This window comes from Eleginops maclovinus, chromosome 1 (genome assembly GCF_036324505.1).
Source record: "Eleginops maclovinus isolate JMC-PN-2008 ecotype Puerto Natales chromosome 1, JC_Emac_rtc_rv5, whole genome shotgun sequence".
NCBI lineage: Eukaryota > Metazoa > Chordata > Actinopteri > Perciformes > Eleginopidae > Eleginops > Eleginops maclovinus.
Genome location: NC_086349.1, coordinates 22419776 through 22445801, shown reverse-complemented (window position 1 = coordinate 22445801; position 26026 = coordinate 22419776). Strand labels below are relative to the sequence as shown.

General features: G+C 41.8%; 1 protein-coding gene across 1 annotated transcript; it reads left to right on the top strand.

Moving 5' to 3' along the window:
• The first annotated feature begins 112 nt into the window (after positions 1-112).
• On the top strand, positions 113-26026 carry LOC134865861 (cryptochrome-1-like). The gene is made up of 15 exons (XM_063885653.1): positions 113-306; positions 2865-3028; positions 7736-7844; positions 8057-8199; positions 8323-8507; positions 8838-8926; positions 10082-10222; positions 10461-10772; positions 11378-11529; positions 20383-20585; positions 20977-21081; positions 21235-21351; positions 21929-22009; positions 22699-22820; positions 23665-26026. The coding sequence occupies exons 2-15, from the start codon at positions 2871-2873 to the stop codon at positions 23671-23673; spliced, it is 1926 nt and encodes a 641-aa protein (XP_063741723.1). The 5' UTR covers positions 113-306; positions 2865-2870; the 3' UTR covers positions 23674-26026.

The window sequence follows — 26026 nt, the reverse complement described above, 5'->3', positions numbered from 1 at the left end:
AGTTTTATTCTCTTTATAGATATTGCCAACGCATGAAGTCAACAGCTCAAAAAGCCTGGACGCTGTCAACAAGTGGGCACTGGGTTATGTTTACACCGTTATGCCCTGAAGGCAGCATGAGAATTGGGTGGCGCATGCGTAGTGAGCCAAACTCTCATGAAGGTAGTGCAGCAGCAGCAGCAGAATTCAACACATTCATAGAGTGCTTCTAGGCTCACAGCACTTTCCCGTACATCGTAACACTTGGAAGAAATGCGTCTTTCTTTGGACTTGACATAAATATCAACTACAAGGAGCCAGCATCAGGTAAGACGGGTCTTTTGTAGCTTTGGAGCTTGAGTTAAACCGGCCTGTATAACCAGCGACAGCGCTTACATAACGATTGCTCTTGTGACCCAGATTTGTTCTACAGAGATGGTGCTTTCTTGCCATGGACTTGAACTTAAATTATATTTTTTTAAGACCTATTCATGTCCTTAATGAGGCTTTGAGAGCAGCTCGTTATTTGCACTGTTGACTTGTATTAGTTAAGGGAGATGTTTCTAGCCTATGAGGTAGATTCAATTCATTCAGAATAAACGGTGTGACCTAAATTCCTGTTGCATAAGTCATACAAGCCATCACTTTGACACTAACCCTATAACCTTTTTAAACAAACGACCTTTTACCAAATATATTATGATCAAATATCGAGCAATAGAAACACTTATTTGGATATTTTTTTTTACAATTTACTGCAGATTTGCGACACCTTTTTCCATCTTTCGATTTCAAAGCAATATTTGTAATGTAAAGTCATTATCATCTGGTGTCCCATCCACACCCTGCCCCCTTTTCATCCCCCAAATAGTTAAGGTGTTAAGGGGTTGTGTGTGCTTTTTACCAATTTGTAAATTGTAAAATTATTTTTCTGAATTTTCTGACAAGACTGACAAGTGTTCTCAACACTGATGACAAATATTGGAGGCTATTTCGTCACAGAGGCACCCTAAAAGTGAGCAGCTGTCAGATGTTGCTTTGCCAGAAAAAAATTGCACATTTTAGCTGTCATCCTGAAATAATTCTCAACGTGGCTGAGAATGTGACGATGAGTTGTCATCTATTCATGACAAATTGTACCAGATGTCCTGGTGCCATATCAACTGAGGGAATATTTATGAGAACAAACACCTTAACAATATTTAACTCCTGCAAGCCTCTGTCTCTGCGCTGATGCTCGACCTTGACATGTAACTTTTTTTACATCAATAATGAAAAGTGCTTATGCCCATATGCCTGTGACCTCTTTCCCAGTAGGTCTGCTTGGGAAAGACCCTGCTTATCATTACCCTTCATTCACAAACTGTATTACAAGTATGGCCTAGTTTTCACTTCACAATGTGTAGCGACTTCTCAATTGAGCTTCATGGTGTCATCTAATTGCATTATTTCATGTCAATTCGACAGCTAGCAAAACTCAGTATGTAGAGCCACAAATCTGTTTTGTAATTCCAATCACAAGTAATGCACCGGACATCCAGGGTATTAACAGTTATTGTAATGGTGCAGCAAAAATAAAAACCATCAAAATAATTACTTTGTATTGTTCTGAAGCATAAAAATTCATTACCCAAACATCCACTTATTAGCAGTTTCCACAGCTTTTAACAGCATCACAAAGTCTTCAGTCTGGACCCCCCGATATATCAATGGATGGAGATGGCTCTATTGTTATGAAACAGTTTAAGTGTCTTCATATGAGCTTTGTCTAAAATATAAGTCTGTTGATAACAGGTGATTTTAAATGGGGTCTTGTGCAAGGCAGATCAATAACTGTAGCCGCCTGAACCTTAGTAAAATGATCTGCACACTATTCAGAAGAGATGGATTATAGGGACTGATTATAAAGGAGTGTAAGCTAAACCAAAAGTCTCAGAAATGGAAAACATCTTTTGAAAAATGACTTTTTTTGCAAAGTTCAAATGTGTTTTCATTTTGAACCTCAGTTTGCTTTGCACCAGCTTATTAGCCATTTAAATAAGGAAGCACCTGGCCGTCTGCCAGCAGGACTTCCCCTGTTTATTTCACTGCCATCAGCTGTTCAGATGAGCTATTAAGGATTGGCATTGGCATTCTAAAATTCAGATTTCCAACGAATCCTTTAGAAATGTAAATTTGGAATCTGTGTGTCCGTCGTTAAACAACTGTACGTTAGTGCTCTTGCTGGACTTCCCTTCACAAAGCAATACAATGTGTTCTGTTTTATATATGCTCTAGGGGAAGAATAAAATGTCATCGACCAGTATGTTGTTTATATGGAACAGCATTTCGTCTATGAAATGAAGAATCCTGCCTTTATCTGTCTTAAAGTGGCAATTAATTAAAACGGTCACTTTAATGTTTTAACGCCTCACTATCTGCCAATTTTCAGGACTGCGAGCCAATCGATTTAGTCATCCAGTAGCTTTATCTCACATAGGCTTTAAATAGGATGCCTGTTAAAAATGAAAGGCTTTCATAATGAGTACAAGGACAAATATTTAGGAACATTTCCTCCGTCTCCTGAATTATAGTTCCTGAAAATAATTCTTGGCACGTAAACCCATCATTAGTCTTTTGAGAAACAGCTCAGCCCCTAATCAGAGTTAGATCATAATCTTTTGCAATGATGAGGTTTGTGTCATGAAATCGTAATCCCTCCTAATTAATTGTTAAAGCTTTTTAAAAGGTCAGTTGATTGTGAGTTTTAGTTTCACTGTCATTTAAATTTCAACACGATCCAATAACAAAAAACGGATCTGCCGACAATAGACGGCAAAAAATGATTTGGATTTTGCTCATTCTTCTTCTTCCTGTTCTTTTTTTTCTCTCTTCGTCACTTTCAGAACAAAATGGCCCCAAATTCCATCCACTGGTTCAGGAAAGGCCTGCGTCTCCATGACAACCCATCACTGCTGCAGGCGGTCAAAGGAGCAGGCACCGTGCGCTGTGTTTACTTCCTGGATCCTTGGTTTGCAGGCTCGTCCAACGTCGGTGTCAACAGGTGGAGGTAAGAGGATTGAATTTATTTTGTGGGACATTCTGCTTTAGTGTAAATGTGGTTGAGAGACTTAAATTATCATAGATCATCACACATATTTCTGTATTTGGTTAAGCACCAGAATCCAGTTTATTGCCAAGTAGGTTTACACATTCAAGGATTTTGCTTCTGTGTATTTGATTAAGAGGATTTTGGTTTTACAAAAAAGGAAATAAATACAGAAATATTAAGTATATCAAAAATAAAATGAGAAATATAACGTACAAAAAAAGTAAGAGCAATAAGAAAATGACAATAGTTCAGAATTGAAAGTGGCAGAGCTGTTGACAGCAGGAATATGAGGAATGGCTCACATAATGAGCATTAATTAAACACAATGTGTGGTTCCCCACCTGTTGTCACAATGTTAAGGGGTCTTCAGTGGATTGAGAGGACAGGAAAGAGAACAAAACGTATTTCCGCTCCACAAAAAATTCCAATTTTATTTTATACAATTGAAATGTTATACAATTAACCAAAGAACAATAAGAAGCTGTAAAAAAAAAAACCTCTTTAGACTTACTGTTCGGCATAAATCAGCAAACAGTAAGAGGCTAGGTGGTTTACAGAGAAGACAATTTAGCAGATAAAAATATAAAATATCCCTCTTTTAGGAGAGGATTGTGACTAAAAGAGAGTGGAAAATAGACTTGCATTTATTATATTAACACAAACAAGACCATAAATGATACTGTTGCTCTATTACAATTTGGTATATACAAATAATAAATACTACAGTTGTCAAATTACCTCAAAGGCTGATCATTTTTCAATGTTGTGTGTACAGTTTGTTTTACTTTATTTACTTGAAAGAGTAAAAAGAAGTTGCAGAGAAACTTCTGGAAGCTGTGACTCATACATGATCAGGATTTGCTTAAACGGCAGACAGAGAACTGGAGTGAACATTATAAAACCACAGAGCTGCAGTGCCTGAACACACAACACGGTGTCACCCTTTTTCTGCTTTTGAAGCGTTTTCCTTTGTATGTAAGGCTTCTACATTTTTAATGGTGGAGGGAGACTTTTGCTTACTGTCTGCCAAACGTTTGGATGCTTTTCATTCTTGTGTTTTCGTTTTTCATGAGTGGAGAATTTGGTCCTTTTAATATGGGTGGATTTAGACAAAGTAAACAAGGGTTTACAGCTTTGGCATTGTGCACCTGCTCAGCTAGCTTCACATTTTATTTTAGTCTTCACTCACATAATCCCAATTATAGAGGTCAGGTCAGCAGGTATACTTAGGACCTGGTGGCTGAATAAACAGGTTACAGCAAGAGTCTGACTCCCAAAGAGAAGCAGGCTTTAGGTTTAGTGTTAGAAGGTTATTAAAATAGATGCACCAGTGGCAGATATGTTTCTGTTTTCTAAGATAATACTTGGCCTGTATTTGGGGAATTTCTGTGAGTCCATGTGAGAGCTGAGTCTATTTGTAAACTGTGAAATCTGCTCTGCAGGGGAGGGGAGCAGATATCACTCCAATGTTCATTGCTTACTGGCCTGTTTTTGCTCTTAGCTGCTTCTTGAAGCACATGACTCAATATCAAATACAGAAGTCATTGACCTATAGATATCCAGCTGACCTGTATGAGTGCCATGGCGTAACACAAGCAGGAAACACACATCCAAAAACAACATTTTTAGGTCACTGGTGAAGCGGATCCACATCGTTGTTATTGTCAGCTTATTTAAAAGGTAAAATGCTGACTTTGTGAAGCTAACTGATAGCATTGTTATGTGGCCTCCACAACCATTGAGCATCACCTAAAGGACGCAACATTTTTCGACTACATCTTCCATGTTATTTGATCTTGACCTGAGTTCTTTGTGTTTGATGAATGCCTCTCTGCACAGCATGCGTTATTTGATGGACTCAGGGTTGGGTGAAGAGGGTTGGCCTGCTTACAATTTCTGAATGAAATTCAAATTGATTCAATAAGTTTAAGGAAGAAAAAACAGCCATGATTCACATTCATTGTGCGGAAAAAAATGGCTTTCTAGTTGTGTGTCCTTCATGTTGATAATGCTATTTTCTCACCTCATCAGAAAAGTAAGTGTCCTGTTTTCCATTTATCAATTGAAGAAAATAGTGCCCCTCTTATCAGGACTAAGGCACTGACGTACAAGTAACCCAGCTGTCTGTCTGTCTGTCTGTCTGTCTGTCTGTCTGTCTGTCTGTCTGTCTGTCTGTCTGTCTGTCTGTCTGTCTGTCTGTCTGTCTGTCTGTCTGCATCTGGGTCCATCTGTCTGTGTCTGTGTCTGTCTGTCTGTCTGGGTCTATCTGTCTGCCTGTGTCTCTGTCTGTCTGTCTGTCTGTCTGTCTGTCTGCATCTGGGTCCATCTGTCTGTCTGTCTGTCTGTCTGTCTGGGTCTATCTGTCTGCCTGTGTCTGTGTCTGAGTCTGTGTCTGTCTGTCTGTCTGTCTGTCTGTCTGTCTGTCTGTCTGTCTGTCTGTCTGTCTGTCTGTCTGTCTGTCTGTCTGCATCTGGGTCCATGTGTCTGTGTCTGTGTCTGTCTGTCTGTCTGTCTGGGTCTGTCTGTCTGCCTGCCTGCCTGCCTGCCTGCCTGTCTGTCTGTCTATCTGTCTGTCTGTCTTCTGTCTCTGTCTGTCTGTCTGTCTGTCTGTCTGTCTGTCTGTCTGTCTGTCTGCATCTGGGTCTATCTGTCTGCCTGTGTCTGCGTCTGTCTGTCTGTCTGCGTCTGGGTCTATCTGTGTCTGTCTGTCTGTCTGACTGGGTCTATCTGTCTGTGTCTGTGTCTGTGTGCGTCTGTGTCTGTGTCTGTGTCAGTGTCTGTGTCTGTGTCTGTGTCAGTGTCTGTGTCTGCGTCTGGGTCTATCTGTCTGTGTCTGTGTCTGTGTCAGTGTCAGTGTCTGTGTCTGGATCTATCTGTCTGTGTCTGTGTCTGCGTCTGTGTCTGTGTCTGTGTCTGCGTCTGTGTCTGTGTCTGAGGGATTGGTTGAGATAAAATCAATGCTGAGAATGTGTTCAACCAGATGTAGGCCAGAGCAGTTATATAAGGACTGATGTGTGAATAGGCAGCCAGCACACACACACACACACACACACACACAGGTTCCATTGTCTCACGGCACAATAACTTATATAAGAGATTTCAAAGGTATTTTATTTTGAACATCAGAGAGGTACATCTTCTCCCAGTTTTCAAACTATCAAATATTTGCCCTCTTGTTATTTTGAATTACAGGTGGTCTAAAAAGTCTCCTTTTAAGCTGTCTGCTCTGCCTGTGATGCTGCCAGTATCTGTAGGTCAGAAATAACACGGTGTAGATGGCCGCTGGTCAATAGTTTGACCTCATTCAACATGTTATGGAAGCAGAGGTCTATCAGCGATGACAATCAACAGATACCACACAGGGATTATTAGCTTTGTAAAATAATCCTTATAGCCTCAATGTATCATCTCAGCCCTCACCTTTGAATTGGATTTTTAACAAATGGGATTTGTTGTCTTGACGATGTTGGAAGACACCTTTATTTTAATGTTCACGCATTGTACTCAATGTTCTCCATTACCAGTTAAAATTCTTAGTTCAGACCTACAACTAGTCTTCTACTTGCACTGTTTTACATCAAACACGTGTGCTACATTGCTGCTTTGCATCGTGCTTGTTGTTGTTGAAGTTGTACCGTCATACTTATTACGATTACATTACATGATTACCCTTCATCCCTCTGTACACTGGAAGATGGACCAACAATGAAAACTGATCAAATTATGCTTGGTTTACATCCCTGGAAACCATGGTAATTAATCCATGGCTTAACCAACCAGTGTCTGCAAAATAAATCAAATTTAAAAAACAACACACCTATCACTCACACACAATTTCCCACTCACAGTTTGGCATTATTGGTAATGCATTTGGCAAAATATCGGGAAGCCTAACACAGGATGTTGCCCTGCCTCCTTTCATGTATAATTGTCATCAAAACATTGCTTGATGATGGAAAGTGAGCGAAAAGTGTCTGCTTCCTGGAAGTTCACAGAAGCAAACTGAACACGTTTTGTGCCTCTTTAACCAAAATACAAAAGAAAAAGAATCACACACAAAATTATTGAAAGTTCAAGGGCTTCTGCGAGCGTTATCAGCTACAACTAATTGCTGACAGGAAGCTGTGATTAGTCCATTTAGAGAACAGACGAGCGAGAACCTTCCGGCCATTAGTCGTACAGGCAGAAGCACAAAAGCTGTTGCTTCAGAAGCACAACTGAGCACATTGTGAGGGCTTGCAGTAATGGAGCTGCTAATGTACATATCCGCTGTAATCATAGATGACGCATCAAATAATAGGCTGGCTTTATTCATTTTTCCTCAGGAATGGAGGCACAAATGGAGTTACCGTGTTCTTTTTTTTGTAGCACAGGTGGGATCAAAAAGTCGGTCATCATAACTACAGGATATGACAGAAATCTTATATCACTGTAAATGTTTGGTTTTTTTTCACTGTCATGCTAAAGTAGAATCATGACAGTAAATTAAATTACTGTATGGTTATTTATTTTACAATACTATATGAGAAATGCTACAGCCATTGAAATGGTACTGCAGAATCTCCGCTGGTGACCCATTTTCACTGTCAAAGACACAGTGTGCTTCATGATTCCAGGGTATGATCAGATGATCAGTAATTCATTTGTTGTCCTCCTCTTCCTCAGGTTTCTCCTTCAGTGTTTGGAGGATCTTGACGCCAGCCTTCGGAAGCTTAACTCTCGCCTCTTTGTCATCAGAGGCCAACCAGCCAACGTGTTCCCACGGCTCTTTAAGGTCAGCAGTAACAGAAACTCGGCACATGCTCTGATAATCTTATCTAAACAAAGGAAAGGTTTATGTAGCAGAAAATGCCAAGGTGCTGCTGTTCCGCCTCAAAATATAAATATTGTCTATTCAATATGCTGAGTCTGTTAAATAAAACAACATTTGAAGACGTCACTTGGTGCCCGCTGAGCAAATGTGATATCTCTCTGTCTCCGTCACAGGAGTGGAAGATCTCTCGCCTGACCTTTGAGTATGATACGGAGCCGTTTGGGAAGGAGAGAGACGCTGCCATCAAGAAGCTGGCCATGGAGGCAGGGGTGGAGGTCGTCGTCAAGACGTCACACACCCTCTACGATCTGGACAAGTGAGAAAAATACTACCACGCCATTTTAAAGCACACATGATGTTGGATTATTTTAGTCAGTAAATTGTTGTGAAGCTAGATGGCCATGAATAATAATCATTCCCTGTCTCCATCCCTCCCCAGGATCATAGAGCTGAATGGCGGACAGCCACCACTCACCTACAAGCGTTTCCAGACTCTGATCAGTCGAATGGATCCTCCTGAGATGCCCGTGGAGACGCTGTCGGACACCCTGATGGGTCGTTGCGTCACCCCCGTCGCTGAGGACCACGGAGAAAAGTACGGAGTCCCTTCCCTGGAGGAGCTAGGTGAGAAAAGAAACGCACACAAACGCAATAGAATAATATTTTTTAAATGACAAAGTGGTTGTACACAACACAACAACATACAAGGACAACAACACAGTGATGTTTTGTTCATAAGATTTATATTCATAGATTGAAAATAAGCAGAAAAGATAAACATTTTATCCAAACAGTTGTCAAGGCCAACGATTGTGATGCTTTTCATTGATTTTTATCTGCTGGATGAAACTACGTGTTGTTATTTGGGGGAATGAGTCCTAACTGAAGGATTGTTGACTTGTGATTGCCACACAGGTTTAAAACGGGAAAGTAATCCCCTTGATTTTTTTTCAGGCTTTGACACCGAGGGCCTGCCCACAGGCGTTTGGCCCGGAGGAGAGACAGAGGCTCTGACAAGGATAGAGCGCCATCTGGAGAGAAAGGTCAGAACTCAATGGCTGCTTCTAGAATCACACTTATTTAAAGGTGCCATAGAATGGAAAACTGTGTTTACCTTGGCATAGTTAAATATGGAGAGTTCGGTACATTGAACTGACATACCGTGAACCTCAAACACCATTGTTTCCTCCTTCACGTGCAAATCATGAATATGCAAATCACAGCGATAAAACGGGTGAACTACAACAACCCCTGTACAACAACCCCTGTGTGTGAGGTAACACACGGTAGTCGAACCCCAACATTTGCATACACCAGCTGCTGGAAACACTAACGCTAACACTTACCACTCCGTAACGTTGCTCTCCAATCTCCGACCAACTGGCTGGCTCCTCGGTTTCCTCCTCCAATAAAGGCTCAAACATGTAAGGTTGGATGCCAATAGCCTCCATGGTTCATCTCTCACAGTTTCGAGAACTTCACTTACTTCTGTGTGCTCTGAGGCAGCCATGGATGCTCCTTGTAAACCAGCCAATCAGAGCAGAGCTCGTCATCATTATTTAAATGAGCCCCAAATAAGGCCATTCAGCTTGTTTCATTCTAGGACCAAATCATAGGGCTGTAAATGAGTCTGTAAAACCGCATCTGGACATTTTTTGGATCAACCAAAGTTATATACCTTCTTTGTAGACACCAGAGAACAATTTAAAATACCAGATAGATGCTTTCTGTGGCTCCTTTTAAAGCGCTTTTCTGATACACAACATTGGACTCTGTAATGTAAACTTTTGCACACTATTTTGAACATTTCTGCATAACCATAACAGTTATAAAAGCAGAGCTCTTGCACTGAACTGAATATGCTTTAATGTTTTTTAGTAATTTGTTAAATTTGTATTCATATTATTTAAGCATTTTTATGTTATTTTATCATAGTTTTTACAATAGTGTTTTTTTTTCAATAATATTTCGGTATTTGTTCTTATTTTACGTGTTCATTTATTTTAGTGTGTTTATGTACCATAATACACCAAAACACACAAAGTAATTTTATAGTATATCAATATAGTCTTGATGAGTAATGATGTCATTTCTTTAAAATGATAACCTTTCTATAACAATGCCCGGCCTTATCTCCCAGATCCTCCCCTCCTCTCTGACTGACCTCCTGTATTTCTCCCCATACTTTTCTTTATAAGGCGTGGGTAGCTAACTTCGAGCGTCCCAGAATGAATGCCAATTCGTTGCTCGCCAGCCCGACTGGCCTCAGCCCATACCTGCGCTTCGGCTGCCTCTCCTGTCGCCTTTTCTACTTCAAGCTCACCGACCTCTACCGCAAGGTCAGTTTGCAACTCTTCCTGTATAACGTACTTGTTGACTTGTGCTGTTTCAATTACATTCCTATAGTCAGTGGGGAAAATACCCTAAGAAAATCAGTGGCTCTTATGTCTTGTGCACACTTTTTGTGTATCAATATACAGTATTTGTGTCACAGTTTAGGTGTGAAATAAAGCACAATGAAACCTGATGTAATTTCTCATTATATTTACTTTTCTTGTTGTGTTTATTTTGATCCAGGTGAAAAAGAACAGCTCCCCTCCACTCTCTCTGTACGGCCAGCTTCTGTGGCGAGAGTTCTTCTACACCACAGCAACCAACAACCCCCGCTTCGACAAGATGGAGGGAAACCCGATCTGCGTGCGCATCCCCTGGGACAAAAATCCTGAAGCCCTTGCCAAGTGGGCTGAGGCTAAGACAGGATTTCCCTGGATAGACGCCATCATGACTCAGCTGCGGCAGGAGGGCTGGATCCATCACCTGGCCCGGCATGCTGTGGCTTGCTTCCTCACAAGGGGAGACCTTTGGATCAGCTGGGAGGAGGGGATGAAGGTGAGGAGGCGTACATGTTTATGCAGGGGAGGAGGAACAAAAGATGATTCAATACTACACTTGATTTATGAGTTTCGTCCTATTAAAGCCTATTTAATTAAAGTAAAAATACATATCTCTTATCAAACAGTAGATGCCCATGTATGCCCAGTCAGTTTGTTTTTTAAAAGTGAAGCAGATCGTTTTCAAAAAGCCTACACAACTGTGACCTCCAGCATATCTATTAAGTCAAGTTTATTTAAATAGGGTTTCAACACGAGGCAATTCAAAATGCTTTGTAAAAAAAATACAAAGAATGAATCTGAACATGAGCATGATACGGCCCCTTTAACAAGAGCAGTCTCAGTGCTGTAGTGAAGACAAAAAGCCTGACTGGAAAACATCAAAACAGTTACTCAGTTCAGGTTATTTATTTGTACCTGTAGGTAGATTGGTTTGCATAGACTCATACTAAAACAACACGGACAAATCCCTTAAAAAGTACCCTTTGCTTTGTCACACCAGTACAAACATAAGCATTCTGCAAAGTTAATAAATAAATAGTGGCATGAACTTGCTCAGCATTTGAAAGCCATGTCACTGAACCTGTTGTCTTTGTGTCGCAGGTGTTTGAGGAGCTGCTTCTTGATGCAGACTGGAGCGTGAACGCAGGCAGCTGGATGTGGTTGTCCTGCAGTTCATTTTTCCAGCAGTTCTTCCACTGCTACTGCCCCGTGGGCTTCGGCCGCCGGACCGACCCCAACGGGGACTTCATTAGGTGGGTACCTTGTTATCGGTAAAACATCTTGATGCCAATCGCTGGCCCCCCCCTACCTGGATGACACCTTTCTTCCCTCTGTCTCTAGACTACATGCAGACAGGGAAACATAGGCACAGAGAGCAGGAGCTTTTAGATTCTTGTATAGACAAAGAACTAGACACGAGACACGTGCACATAAAACTTAATGCAGGGGACATTGCTGTTGTCAGGTCACACATTTTCTAAACTTTATAAATGTTTTACAGGGTTTGTCAGTAAAATGTCATGCCTTTGTATCTCCCACACATTGTATTTTAAAAGTGACTTTGTATTGGCGTACAGTAAGCTTATGTAATGCCCACAACTAGACAAGAGACACATACACTTAAACACACGCTCATACAGGGTTCAGATAAAAGCAGAGGGAGAGAGAGATGGAGGGATTAAGGGAGACTCTCTGGGTAAGTGAATGAAAGAAAACCTCCTTCCCTCCTGTCCTCTTTTATTTTTGCTCGTCAGTCCATTTATTTCTGTGTTCAATCTTCAGCACTGTCTTGCTTGGAAACAGTCGTGTCTTTTGTAATTCAGTGTTCACAGTGCACTGCTTAGGTGCCTTTAATTGTTCGTGAATGTCCTTGTGTGCATATCGTTAGTTAATATATGTGTCAGCAAAGAAAATTCATTCTTCTCCTCCTCTCGATGTGACTGTGTCTGTCTTCTGGCAAACCACTTGTCTGTGGGGGATTGGGGAAAAAGTTCAGCCATCCCTCTTTTCTTTGTAGATTGTAGCTGATTGCGCCCCTGCCCCGCCCAAGTGCAGGCTGGCTTTCAGCCAGGGCTGCCTTGGTTGGGGATGGAGTTGAGAAATGGATGGTTGTTTGTTTTTACTTTTTAGCCCAGAGGGACTGGCCTTTGCTCGCGCCCCAGCAGCACCCTTTGGGTAGGTTTGTAACTCGGTGGTGTCTCATTTCGTCAAAAGGGATTCTGACCACTTGGTAGGGAAATGCAAATGCCTTTCCTGTGTCCGTTAGGTAGACGACTATGAAGCATTCTCTAGAGGGTGGTGAGAAAAGGCGTTGGACCAGCACGGTGGGCGCTGGTTCTCGTTTCCTGTGCCGCACTACGCTGGTCCATTGTCCAGACGCTGGGCAAAGCCCCTTGTCCGACCCTTTTGAGAAATGTTCAGTGGTGCTCTGCTTATGGGAACGCAGCCCTGCCGGTTCAGGTGGCCCTGGATCAGTTGTTTTGGGGTTGATCGAACACTGAGAGACACAAAACACGCACATTAAACAAAGACACATACTAGCATTTAGATGAAGCACAAAAAAAGGCACTGGTAAAATGTGCTTTAGGTCACATAAACTGATTTTGTTGAATTCTAAATCTTTAACTTGATATAGTAGTGGCACGATATGGGTTAGCAATGACATTTTGTTGGACGTCGTACCTGAAAGCTTAACCTTTCTCAGCTCTAAAACCCACACACACTCTCTCTTCCCCGCGCACACACCAGCCACTATCCACTGCAGGACCACTTGCTACCGGCAGGTCATGGATCTTCCTGGCAATAGGGTTGTGGTCCCTTTTTGGTGAAATGAGGGGGCCTCCTAGTGGGCCGGCCCGGAGTGTGGCGCTGTGGTTGTCGGGGAGACAGTCATCGGGATCTGACCGCTTAAAGGACAACAACCACAGTCTGAGGGACAGGGGGAGCAGGCTTGAGCTATCTTCTCAGTCCCCAACTGTCTGACCATGGGTGGAGGGATGGAGGGGTGTGGAGCTGTGAAGTACAATGGAGGACTTCTGTCATCAACTAAAAACCTAAAACATTTTAGAGCTTGGTGATATTAAAGAAATCACTTTTTATATCGGTATTGTGAGGATATAATAGGGGTGACAATTTAGTTTTTTTATGTTTAATCATCATTAACGTGTGTTTACTGACTAAATGAGTGAAGGTAAACATAACAGTAGTCTGGTAAATTAATAAATGTACTTTTACTGTAATGCTGCCTTTTAACCAGGATAAATAGCACTTATTTGAATACCAAAGACATGATATCTAGTCTCATGTCATAATATTGATATAATATCGATATATTGCTCTGCTTTAAGATATTTAGCATTTTGAATATTTCTATAAATAGAAGTTTTTTTCCCAGACTTTTCCCAAAATATTAAGATATGGGTATTTTTGTTGAGCCAAGGCAGAATCAAAGACAAGAAAGTAGTACAAATAGAGAATGAAAGGATCTATTGATGGCAGAACTGTTCCACTTTACACTTGGTGGTGGGTGGTGGGGGTCAATGCACTCTGCTTTCTAACCGCGTGTCCCAGTAGACGTCATCATCGTTCAACCGGCATCTCTCTCTAGCAACCGGAGCGGTGCCCTTCGTGTGTGTGTGTGTGTGTGTGTGTGTGTGTGTGTGTGTGTGTGTGTGTGTGTGTGTGTGTGTGTGTGTGTGTGTGTGTGTGTGTGTGTGTGTGTGTGTGTGTGTGTGTGTGTGTGTGTGTGTGTGTGTGTGTGTGTGTGTGTGTGTGTGTGTGTGTGTATTGTCACACACCGGGTCAGGTAGTGGCAAAATAAAGGGAGTCCACACATGAAATAAACAAAAACTAATTTATTAGTAACTCATTTTTACTGGTTAAAGTAAACATAAATGATTATACTTAAACAAAAGAAATTATACTTAAGACCACATGGCGAGTGAAAGACTGAGCCCAAAGCTCAGCCTAGAAGCAGCAAAGAGACAACTGAACACATGGCTACCCAGCCCTTAAAACTCTGGATCCCTATACCCCCACAGGTGTGGCCAATTGGCCTGACGCCCTGTCCCAATCTCCACCCAGGGAAGTCCCACAACCAATGGGCAGAGAGAGGGGCAGGGCGTCACACCCCCCTCCTACAGAAAAGGGGCCCCCCCACATTATCCCCCCCACTCCTCCCCATCTACCCCCATCCTCCACTCAGCAACCTGGATCCTAGGAGCACATTAAGAGTAGTGAGAAGGTAGACCTGGAAAAGAGCAGAATAGACAAATCAGTGAGAACACCACCCAACTTTAAGGCAACCGAGAAAGGGCATCCGCTATCACATTTTCTGATCCCTTTATATGACGAATATCCAGATGGTACGGCTGTAAAAACAATGCCCACCGCATCAGCCGCTGATTTGGATTTTGAAGTGACCGCAGGAAAGTCAGTGGGTTGTGATCGGTATAGACCACCAACGGAGTTAGACCAGATCCCAAATAAACATCAAAATGCTGCAATGCCCATATTAATGCTAGTGCCTCCTTCTCGATCACTGAGTAATTGAGCTGGTACTTATTAAACTTCTTAGAGAAGAAGGCCACAGGTTTTTCAACCCCGTGGTCTCCTGCCTGCATAAGTACAGCTCCTGCCCCCACGTTAGATGCATCCACCTGCAGGGAAAAAACCTCAATCAATTACTGACCAACAGACACGGCGATGCCCAACTTGAAACGCACGGCTCAGCAATATGATTGTCCAACATATACTGAACTTCTTTGTCTAAAAGCTTGCGCTTATCTGATGAAACCCGATAAAAACGCTGCTTTATAGGTGCTGCATCACCAATATCCACATCATGCTCAATAAGATGTGTGCGAGAAGGTACATCTGAAAACAGAACAGGATAGCTTTTAATAAGGGCACCCAACTCAGCACGTTGTTTATCATTCAAATTTGTCAACATGTTATCCAAATTTTTCAGTGACTCTGAATTTTTCAATCGCCCTTGCAAAACCACATCAGTGGTCGAACTCTCCTCCATTCTGACTACCGGAGATGAGCTCAGAACTGCAGATGTACAAACAGAAGCATTAACCATACCACTCCCACTTTCCCCTTTCCCCACTGTCTGACGTCCGTAGAAAGGTTTTAACAAATTCACATGACACAGTCTAGTGGCTTTCCTAGAGTTTGGAGTGGCAATGATGTAATTCAAGTCTGAAGCCTGCCGTACTACAGTGTACGGACCGGAGAATTTTGCCTCAAAGGGAGAAGTCACAATAGGTTGCAAAAACAAAACCTGGTCACCAGCCTGAAACCGCTTAGGCTCTGCACGCCTGTCATACAGAGCTTTCATTTTGTGCTGTGACTTTACCAATTTCTCTTTTGCACTTTCAACCGCCAAAACCAACCTATGCCTGAAGCCATTGACATAGTCAAGCAAATTTTGGGGAGGATTTGTTATTTCCCAGCTATCTCCCAACACAGCCATGGGACCCCGTACCTTGTGACCAAACACCAAATCATTGGGGCTAAAACCTGTGCTCTCCTGAACCACTTCTCTCGCTGCCAACAGGAGCCACGCCAACCCCTCCTCCCAGTCACACCCCAGCTCTGTACAATAAGAGCGCAGTAAAGACTTCAGCGTTTGATGAAAACGCTCTAGGGCGCCCTGTGATTGCGCATGATAAGCCAAAGCTTTATTATGCTTAATGTGAAGCTGCTGCAGTATTTCGGCAAACATTCCGGATGTAAAATTCGAGCCTTGATCGCTCTGAATAATTTTGGGAATCCCAAACACCGAAATGAACTGTGTCAAAGCTTTCACCACTGATTTAGTAGATATATTTCGGAGTGGATACGCCGCTGGATACCTGGTTACCTGGCACATGACAGTCAGCAAATAATTATGACCTAGTTTTGAACAAGGCAACGGCCCAACACAGTCAATAATCAAATATGCAAATGGCTGCTCAACCACAGGAATTGGACAAAGTGGAGCCGGTCTGATTGACTGGTTTGGCTTGCCGGTTAACTGACATGCATGACACGTTTTGACATATGCTGAGACATCACGCTTCAGGCGGGGCCAAAAACAGTACCGCAACACCCGGTCATATGTTTTCTTTACCCCTGGATGCCCAGCTACATTATCATGACAAGTTTGCAACACCAAGTCCCGAAACCTACTCGGCACTACAAACTGAAAAACAGGTTCCCCAACAAAAGCTTCTCCATGAGGCACCCATTTCCTAAACAATAAGCCTCCCTGAATAAAATAGCCGTGAGCAGAACTAAGTATCTCACCAAGCGAAAGTACTTTGTCAAACAGTTCTTTTAAACTATCATCATTTTCCTGTTCTTCAACCAACTCAGATCGTGACATAGACTTAAACTGATCAGGCAAAGTCACACAAACTTCAGCAGGTTCCAACTCTGACTTTTTGGTAGCAAGACTCTGTGTGTCACACGCAGTGGTCATGGCACGCGTCACAGCACAGACTGGACACACAACTGCAACATCTGATACACTGTCTGGTTGACCTTGACCAGGCACACTTTTAGTGACTATATTGGGAGGAGGACCATCAGCCCACACCTGCGCCCCAGCAAGACCGTTCCCCAGAATTATGTCCACCCCATCCACTGGCAACTCAGTGCGCACACCCATCTCAACATCTCCTTCACCAAACCTGAGTCAAGACACAGTCTATGCACAGGTGCAGGGAACACCACCATCCCCATTCCTCTGACCAGCACAAAGTCTCCTGTGTCAGTCTCCGACGAGAAGGGTAAAACAGACTTGCACACAAATGAGTCCAATGAGCCGGTATCCCGCAGTATCTTTACTGGCACCTGTTCAACACTACCCGGCAAAGAGACCAAACCCTCAGAAATGAATGGTCCAAAATCCTCCATGCTCTTCTGCTGCCTGGCTTCAACCTGCTCCTCAACCACTACCGCTGGGCTGAGTGAACTGGCCAAAGCCGCTGGTCTTACTTGCGTACCAGAGAATTTATTTTTTGATTTGAGGACTGGACACTCACTCTTCCAATGCCCACTGCCTTTGCAGTAATTACACGTTCTACCTTCTGCCTGCCTTTCTCGCATGCCATGCTCACTCCTAGCATAAGAGTCTGATGCACCTTTTTGATGACCATAACTCTCTCTGCGCACATTATCTGAACTTACCGCATTGAAATTGCTTTTATGAATCAACACGTACTCATCGGCCAACACGGCCACCTGACCAGGAGTACCTACTTTATTCTCTGTGAGGTAAGTAGCCACATTTTTAGGTACAGAGTTTTTAAACTGTTCTAATATTACCAGGTCGCACAGTTTCTCAAACGTGTCCACCTCAGACGCTGCACACCAACGACCAAAATGGGCTGTCAGATCTCGCACAAACTCCACATGAGACTGTTTATCTCCTCTTTTCCAACCACGGAACCGCTGCCGGTACGCCTCAGGCACCAACTCATATGCTTTAAGCACCGCAGACTTAACTCGCTTGTACACTTTACAATCAGCAGTACTCAAAGTTGAGTACGCCTCCTGGGCTCTACCGGTCAGGACGCATTGTAACATTAACGCCTGATCACCCTCCGGCCATTTCCTCGACTCCGCTATTCGCTCAAATAATGAAAAGAATGAATCAGGGTCTTTTTCATTGAATTTTGGAAGCAAGCGCAAATTATTGAATATATCAAAAGATGCCACTGGTGCACCAGACTGAAACACAGGGTTGTCACTATCCGCCGAACCTGGCAATATACCCTGTTGAATTAAGTTCAGCTTTTTATTCTGTAGCTCTAACCTAACCAACTCAGTTTTTTGCTTCATCTCTTCCAAAGCCAAGTCATTTTGCTGTTTTATATTCTGAAGTTGTACTTGTAGCTGTAATTCATGAGATTGCTTTAACAACAAAAGTTCCTTTTGCTGTTCAAAACTCAAAACAGTACCTGCAGACGCCGAAGACTGAGTCCCCCCAACGGGTTGACTAATTCTCTGTTCCAGCAAACCTGCCATCAAACTTCCCTTAACAGACTCCTTTAACTTTTTATCCAATATCTCAATCTCATATCTCTCAGCAATTAGCAGTAACTGGTCTTTAGTACACTGATTCAGTAGTGCTACTGACGGTGAGTCAACAAATTTATCCACTGTAGATGCCATGCCTGGACTAATTACACTCACAGACAATATAGAATAGGAGAAAGAAAAAAACAAAAACAATATCAGCTGGAACCACTAACAAAGTGTGGGACAGCCAAACCAAAATGGAACCTCCCTAGCCCTGACTAACTAAGACATTAGCGACCCCATAACTACCTTAGCTCCATCCCTAGTCTTCGTGCCGCTACTGATGGGGGGTATTTATGCACTTTAGCCCACTGGGAAGAAAAAGGCAACTGTTACCAGCGACCCTCTCTTACACCGTGGATGTGCTCCCGAGACAACCGCTCTACCCACTTTTGCAGCCACACTAAAATTCCCCAAGACCAGTCCCCCTATTGGAAACCAGTCTTCTTAGCCTCACAGGGGATTCATGGTTTCATACCACATTACAAGACTGTCCCCAATAACCACACTCAAAGTTCCAACCTTTATTTTATTGATTACAACCAAAACATTAACCTTTAAGCAAAAAACAAAACGTAAGGATACAATGCTCTACTACTTCCAAACTTCACCGACCAACTCCCTCCTAAAACTGAAATCCAAATGACAAGTCACATGTGGAACTCCCAACACTGGCAGCTACTGAATTGGCTTCAACAGGTGCTACCAATGAGCCAATCAATCCTTTGAAACCTAACAACTTACTAAAGCAAAACTACAATTCCTAACAGGAACACAACGCAAATGCCAGCACACAAACCATATTCAGACCAACCAGGCTGAATTTGACCAAATGACCCTTACCAAACTAAAGATACTTACACTTGTCTACGAAATGAACTTAACAACCGGACGAGCCCCCATTTTGTCACACACCGGGTCAGGTAGTGGCAAAATAAAGGGAGTCCACACATGAAATAAACAAAAACTAATTTATTAGTACTCATTTTTACTGGTTAAAGTAAACATAAATGATTATACTTAAACAAAAGAAATTATACTTAAGACCACATGGCGAGTGAAAGACTGAGCCCAAAGCTCAGCCTAGAAGCAGCAAAGAGACAACTGAACACATGGCTACCCAGCCCTTAAAACTCTGGATCCCTATACCCCCACAGGTGTGGCCAATTGGCCTGACGCCCTGTCCCAATCTCCACCCAGGGAAGTCCCACAACCAATGGGCAGAGAGAGGGGCAGGGCGTCACAGTATCCATCACCCTCTTTTCCTGCACTCTCCCCCTTCCTCTTTCCTTTGTGACCCCCCCCCTCCTTGGGCTTGGTAAGGTCGGACCCAGTGCAATAGGTAGGTGGCCTCTCTTTGTCACACGGAGCAAATCCACAACAGTCGAAGGGAAGAAAAACAAATTGTCAGCAGTTTGAAGCAGTAGATGCTGACCTGTCTTAGCTTGTTGCAGTCCGTTTTTTATCGGCTCAGATGTCTCTGTTGTGTTTCGTTTTTATGTTTTGAGATTTAAAGGAGCAGGGTATACTTTTATTAGGGATGTGTCTGTGTTTGTTTTTAGAGTGTCAGGATGGATCCCCGTCTACCTACGGGTATAAATAAAAAACCTGAACCTCTCTGAGGATTACACTTTTGGTCCACGGTGTGGCTGCTATCACACCAACTTACAGTAAATGTTGTTCGGGACCACAGCCCCTATCCGAATTTCTACCACGTTGTCCTCATTGTGCACTGCCATGCTAACTCACTTCAGTGCCAGAAGTCCTGTCAACCGTGTCTGGCTTGCAGAGGGACTTTGTAAACCCTCTTGCACTGCAGCCATATTGTGACTAAGTGTTGTGGTTGTTTTGTAGCTTTCATTTTGTAGCAGCTATTTGCATAACTCCTGTAAGCATGAAGTGCAGATAACCATCATGCTGTTGTCAGTCCCAACACATTTGTTTGATGTAAATGTTTGAGGACGCAAACAAAACAATTGTACTGCATATTCAATATTTCACAATTAAAATCTAATGTCTCCCTGTGCTTCCAGACGATACTTACCTGTCCTCCGAGGTTTCCCCGCTAAGTACATCTACGACCCGTGGAACGCTCCGGAGTCCGTGCAGGCAACCGCCAAGTGCATCATCGGCGTCCATTACCCGAAGCCCATGGTGCATCACGCAGAGGCGAGCCGGCTCAACATCGAGAGGATGAAGCAGATCTACCAGCAGCTGAGCCGATACAGGGGACTGAGTAAGAGAAGTAGCAAATGTGCTGTGTGTCAAAGAGTTAGAGCTTTGAAGCCTCATTTATTATGTGGACATTCGAGGCAGTTTGAAGCGTTGCTTATTAAGATAAGGCTACACTTACATTAGGAATCTTATAAATGATTTATACTCCAGGAGTGGCTTTGTAGAATTCTATTGCAACCCATGCAATCGTATGCAGAGCGTATTGAAGGCCACAATTGAAATCTTTATTTTTGGGTGATTAGCCTTTGGAAAAACATCATTTTGCAGACGCAAGCAAAATAACATTCAAATGGAAACCGTTACGGACTTGTGCCGTCTGTACTGTGAAGGAAATATCCTCTCTTTTCAAAATAGAAACATTAATATGTGTTTGTGTGTTTTGTGTCTTTCAGGCCTGCTGGCATCCGTTCCGTCCTCCAATGGGAACGGGAACGGAGGAATGATGGCCTACCCCCTCGGAGAGCAGCAGCCAGGGTCCAACAACAACAATTCACATTGTAAGTGAATTTGATTTCATTTGAACTATTACTTTATCGTCTATGAAGGGAAAACGTTTTTTTTTGTTTTTGCATACACTATAAATAAAAGGACGTGCTACATCTGGCTGTGTCCGTCAGTCTCATGTTTTATCTGTGTTTTTCTTTTCTCAGTGCCTGGAGTGTCGGGGAGTTCGGTTTCAACGGGTAACGGCAGCGGGAACATCCTCAACTTTCAAAATGAAGAAGACATGGGGCCTAGCAGCAGACAACAACAGCAGCAGCAGCATGGTAGGGCGCTCTCTGATATGAATGTTTCTTGTTAGCATTCCTAGCATTCTACATTTAGTTGAGTCGGTTGTTATGCATATCACCGACCATTTCAAAATAAAAATGTGAATAATGTTCTGGGCAGAGTGACATTGCAATTCAAGTGTTCATTCTCCCCAGAGATTGATTCTCGCTCAGTACTGAAGTATTGTGGTATCATATTTGTATTTATATTCATGCTGTTACAGTACCTAGTGTGAACTCTAACCTCTCCTACCCTGTGCGTTGCTTTCATTGCTGCTGCCAACACCTGAATATCTATATTGGCATAATTATTATCTGATCTTATTTAACCTACATGTCACTCAAATTTTAATGTCCTATCCAACGGGTATAGGCTCACATTTTACTCATACAACTAAGGGCCAACATTGAAAGCTGTGAGATTTGCCTTGGAAATTCATTAGCACATTTAAGATTTAAATAAGCCATATATTTGTTATTTTGAAAAAGGTGACTTTGTTAAATTAGAAGTAGATGATACTTCTGAGCCCTCTCATTTATAACAACCATGTCTGTTTGCTGTTTTCTGTTGCAGGATACCCCTCAGTGCAAGAAGCCAGCCAGACCATCAGCAGCAGCCGACTCTACCACGAGTTCGCTGTGCCTCAACACCCAGGTAGGAAACAGGAAGGGGCTGATGATTGTGATGTCTCGCTTGTGCTGCTGGATGTTCAGCTGGAGCGTTTGATAGAAATCAGAAATGATGAACTGTATCTGCCAGCTATATTCCTTCCCTTTAGTGGCATCATGTAGCTAGGAATATTCATCTAAGTGGGACTGTAGGATGTATTTATGCAAAGAGAAAACCTTTTATCTCTAAAAGCCCACATTTAGTGACCATTGACACCTTCTGATGCCACTGTTGCATCATATTCTGTACACCTAATTATTGCATTTATACTGACTTATTGATGCTTATCCAACTGTAAACCTGTGGTGAGTTATTTTTAAAAGGCGCACAGGCTGAAAACAGTTATATCTCAAAGCACTAACTAATCTGAACGTTTGTAATGAATCACTAGCACTTATTCACGGTTTATTCTCAAGTTATCTTACGGGAAATGTTCCTGAGGCTGTCCATTGTCTGTGCAATCAGTTTAACTCTTATTGTGTTGTCTTATCAGTTAATTTGCTAATGTTTGTCAAACACTTCCACATTCATATGGAGCATGTGGTTACTGATGTGGTTACTGATATAGGCACATGAGTAATCTGATGAGTAATCACAGAACATTTACTTAACTTAGTAATTACTCATTGTCCTTGTGTTTCTAACAATAGCCTTTTTTGCCTTGTGACATTCAGGATTTCTGCACAGCAGAGGAAGCATTACAGGAAAGAGGGAGCGTGAATCGGAACGAGAAGGGGCGGGGGAGAAAGACCCGGCGTCCTGCTCCGTGCACAAGATGCAGAGGCAGAGTGCAGAGGTCAGACTGCTGCTTAATATACTACAACATACAGTATATACAAAAACACTATATTTTGTCTCTCACTCTTTTGTTATTGTTATCAATTCCCGTAAAAAGATTGAAATCTACACTGATAGTACTTTGCTGTTTGTTGTTAATTGCCTCTGTTCTTTTTTGAATACTTTAACAACCGCTTAAAATATTTAGTACAGTTTATTTTTTAAATATGGGACAGTTTTTTGTAAGTCTGCTTACTGTGAAAAGCATTGTTTAAAAAGTTTCTTAGGGACTATTTCCAGCAGAGGATGAATCCACATTTTGATCTCTAGTGAGTTCTTGTGCTAGACTGTTATGTCTGTTTGTAAAGAGGCAGTTCTTATTTGAGTAGTTTTAGTCGTATAAGACCACTGTGGGCAAAGTTGAGAATACTGATAAAAAAGCAGTTTCTCTGGAGAGTTGACGCATGTGAATTGTGGCGTAGCCTTTCATCCCACAATGTAATCTCCCCTCCCATGTTTGTGTGTTCAAAGACAACAAACACCTTTTTTTGACGAGGCAAATACAACGGTGTACAGTTTTCTGCCCCCACTGCTTTTTTTAATGTCACTATCTTATGTCAGCACAGTCATCTATGTAAATGTCAACCTATCATGAAGTTGCCATGCTCACAATAAAAAATACAAAGTAGGTGTTAGGACACTAGCTATGCAAAACAATTGTTCGAGTAAGCAACAGTAACTATGATGGAAAATAGGAGTTACACTCTTTCAGTAGCACAAAATAATCTTTCCTAAAATTTCAAAATATGAAATGTGCTTTACTTTCTTTCTGTAATCATGTATGTTCCTTATCTCCCCTGCAGACTACCTAGAGCAGCTGTTGATGAGAATTACTTTGAAATCACCATCCAACCAGCGGAGAGAGGGAATCCAAACATGGTCGCCTGTCCTCCAAACACGCGCTGACATCACTGCCTCGAACTTTATGCACCTACTCTCTGTCTTTAACGTCAGAGATTCCCAGGGGTGCGAACGCAGAGTTGAAAATGTGACTTTTGACACTTTTTCTACAAGTCCATTGACCTTTGACTTCTTGAAAACAGGTGTGAAGACGCAAGAGGAATGTGCAAAGTAACAAAACACCTCGAAACTTACACAGGAAAAATGATTCGTAAAAATAAATATGTACATTATTGTCTTAAGCCCGCTGCCACCAGTCAGTACACACTGTGTGAACTCTGAAGCAGCTATACATGTCAGGTATAGAACAATTCAACTCTTTTTTTCAGAGACCTTTTTGTACTTTCACGCAGTTTGTAATAATGCTCACCAGGATAACATATCACCTCCTCGCGTTCCGTTTCACTACAGGAATATTTCTTGTCACTAGTGTTTAATCTTAATATTTGAAGAAATTATATTTATACTGATATTTATTGTGCGCTTGTAAATGTGTGAGAAATAGAGGACAGTGATTTTAGACCTTGATTTCACTGGGCAAAATGACACAAAAAGTAATACCGTAATTAAGTAAAGTTTCGATGTCAATGGGGATTAAGGCACTGGAGGTTCAGTTACTGAGTGAGCAGGAAATCCCTCTGAATATCAACGTGACTTTTCACAGTTGATATAATTAACACAAGTATTCATTTCATTTGAAACCATCCAATAAACAAAGAAAAGGTTTTCAGATTGTATGTCACCCGTATCAGGGATTTAAAAAAAAAAACTCAGACCGGTTTTTATTGTTGGTCTGTAAAAACATGTAATTAGTTAGGAGACATTCAGATGTGTCACTCTGGCTGTAAAACTGCCTTTTTGGAGTGTGGCATTGTAGGTAAAGGAGTTCTTAATAGCTTCCCTGGTAGTTCTGTGTTCCATTGTGTGAGATTATCAGACACATAGATGAAACCTTCAATTAAAATATATATTTTTTTCCATTTCTATGAAAACCATGACGGTCTTGAGCCTTTGTCGCTTTTAACATAACACACCGATCGATGAAACATGATCAGGCTCTGTTCTGTGCTGTTACTGAGATTTCCTTTTCTATCACATGTTTTATTCTGAGTTTCCAATGTTGCTTTTTCATTGTAAATTATTAATTATGTACAGATCCGCTCTATGGTTTCACGATGATTTGTTATAGAATTATTCAGATTTTCACAGCTGTTATATTTCTGTGATATGTTGATTTGACTCAACGCTTAGAAAGTCACTTGCATTCTCACCTCTTTGTTTCCCCCAGAAATCTTCAGGGTTTCTAAAAGAGTAAAAGAAAATTGTATAACTTTGGAGTATCTCTAAGGCATTCTGTGCTGAAATTTGAACATTTTTGCTGTGCAACACGTTCAACAACCAAAAACATGTGGTGATTCATTCGCGAGAGGACGTGGATGTTACATCTGTCAAATACCATGAGGACAGGGATCAGTTCACTGTAAACAAGGGGTTTTTGTCCTAAGATTTTGAGGTACAAAAAGGAGGAAAAACGATTTAAAAAGAGGGAAACGACATTCCTCAAAAACCTTGTACCCTCCTGAAGACTGCTTCACAGGGAGGTATTTTATTAGTTACTTTATGTATTGCTTCTTGCTAAATTTTGCAGCAATAGTAAATACAAAATGTCAAATAACTGTTTCAGAGTGGCAACGCTGTACAGTCTATTGGAGCGCTGTACAGTCTATTGGAGGATTGTGTCTTATTTAGTTTCTACCCAACCCTCCATCATCACCTTTACTTCTGATGAGAACTAATCCAAGGAATGTATGATTGGCCACACCTTTCTGTTTCTCTCACACACACACACACACACACACACACACACACACACACACACACACACACTAAACATTGATAACTAGTGCATACACAAACAGATACATCTACTGTAAATCCTGACATTAAAAGCAGTCTAATTTAAGTCTAAATGTAACATTATTTAAAGTGATCCCTTGCAATTGGTCCTGATTGATTATATAAATCTGTATCATGAATCTGTAAGTCCTTAAAAGGATTTTGGAACATTATTAGTTTATTTTAAGTCAAACCAAATTCTTTTAATTTGTTTTTTTCTTTGTTTTGTTCTCCTCGTTGTGACATGAGCAGCTGCCATCTATCATCTCTGTAATATGTATCTCTTTCTTCGATTCTCCGTGTGTTGTGAAACACTTTTGTTATGCTTGATTAAGTTCCTGACAGGAAATAAAAACTGTAACATACTGA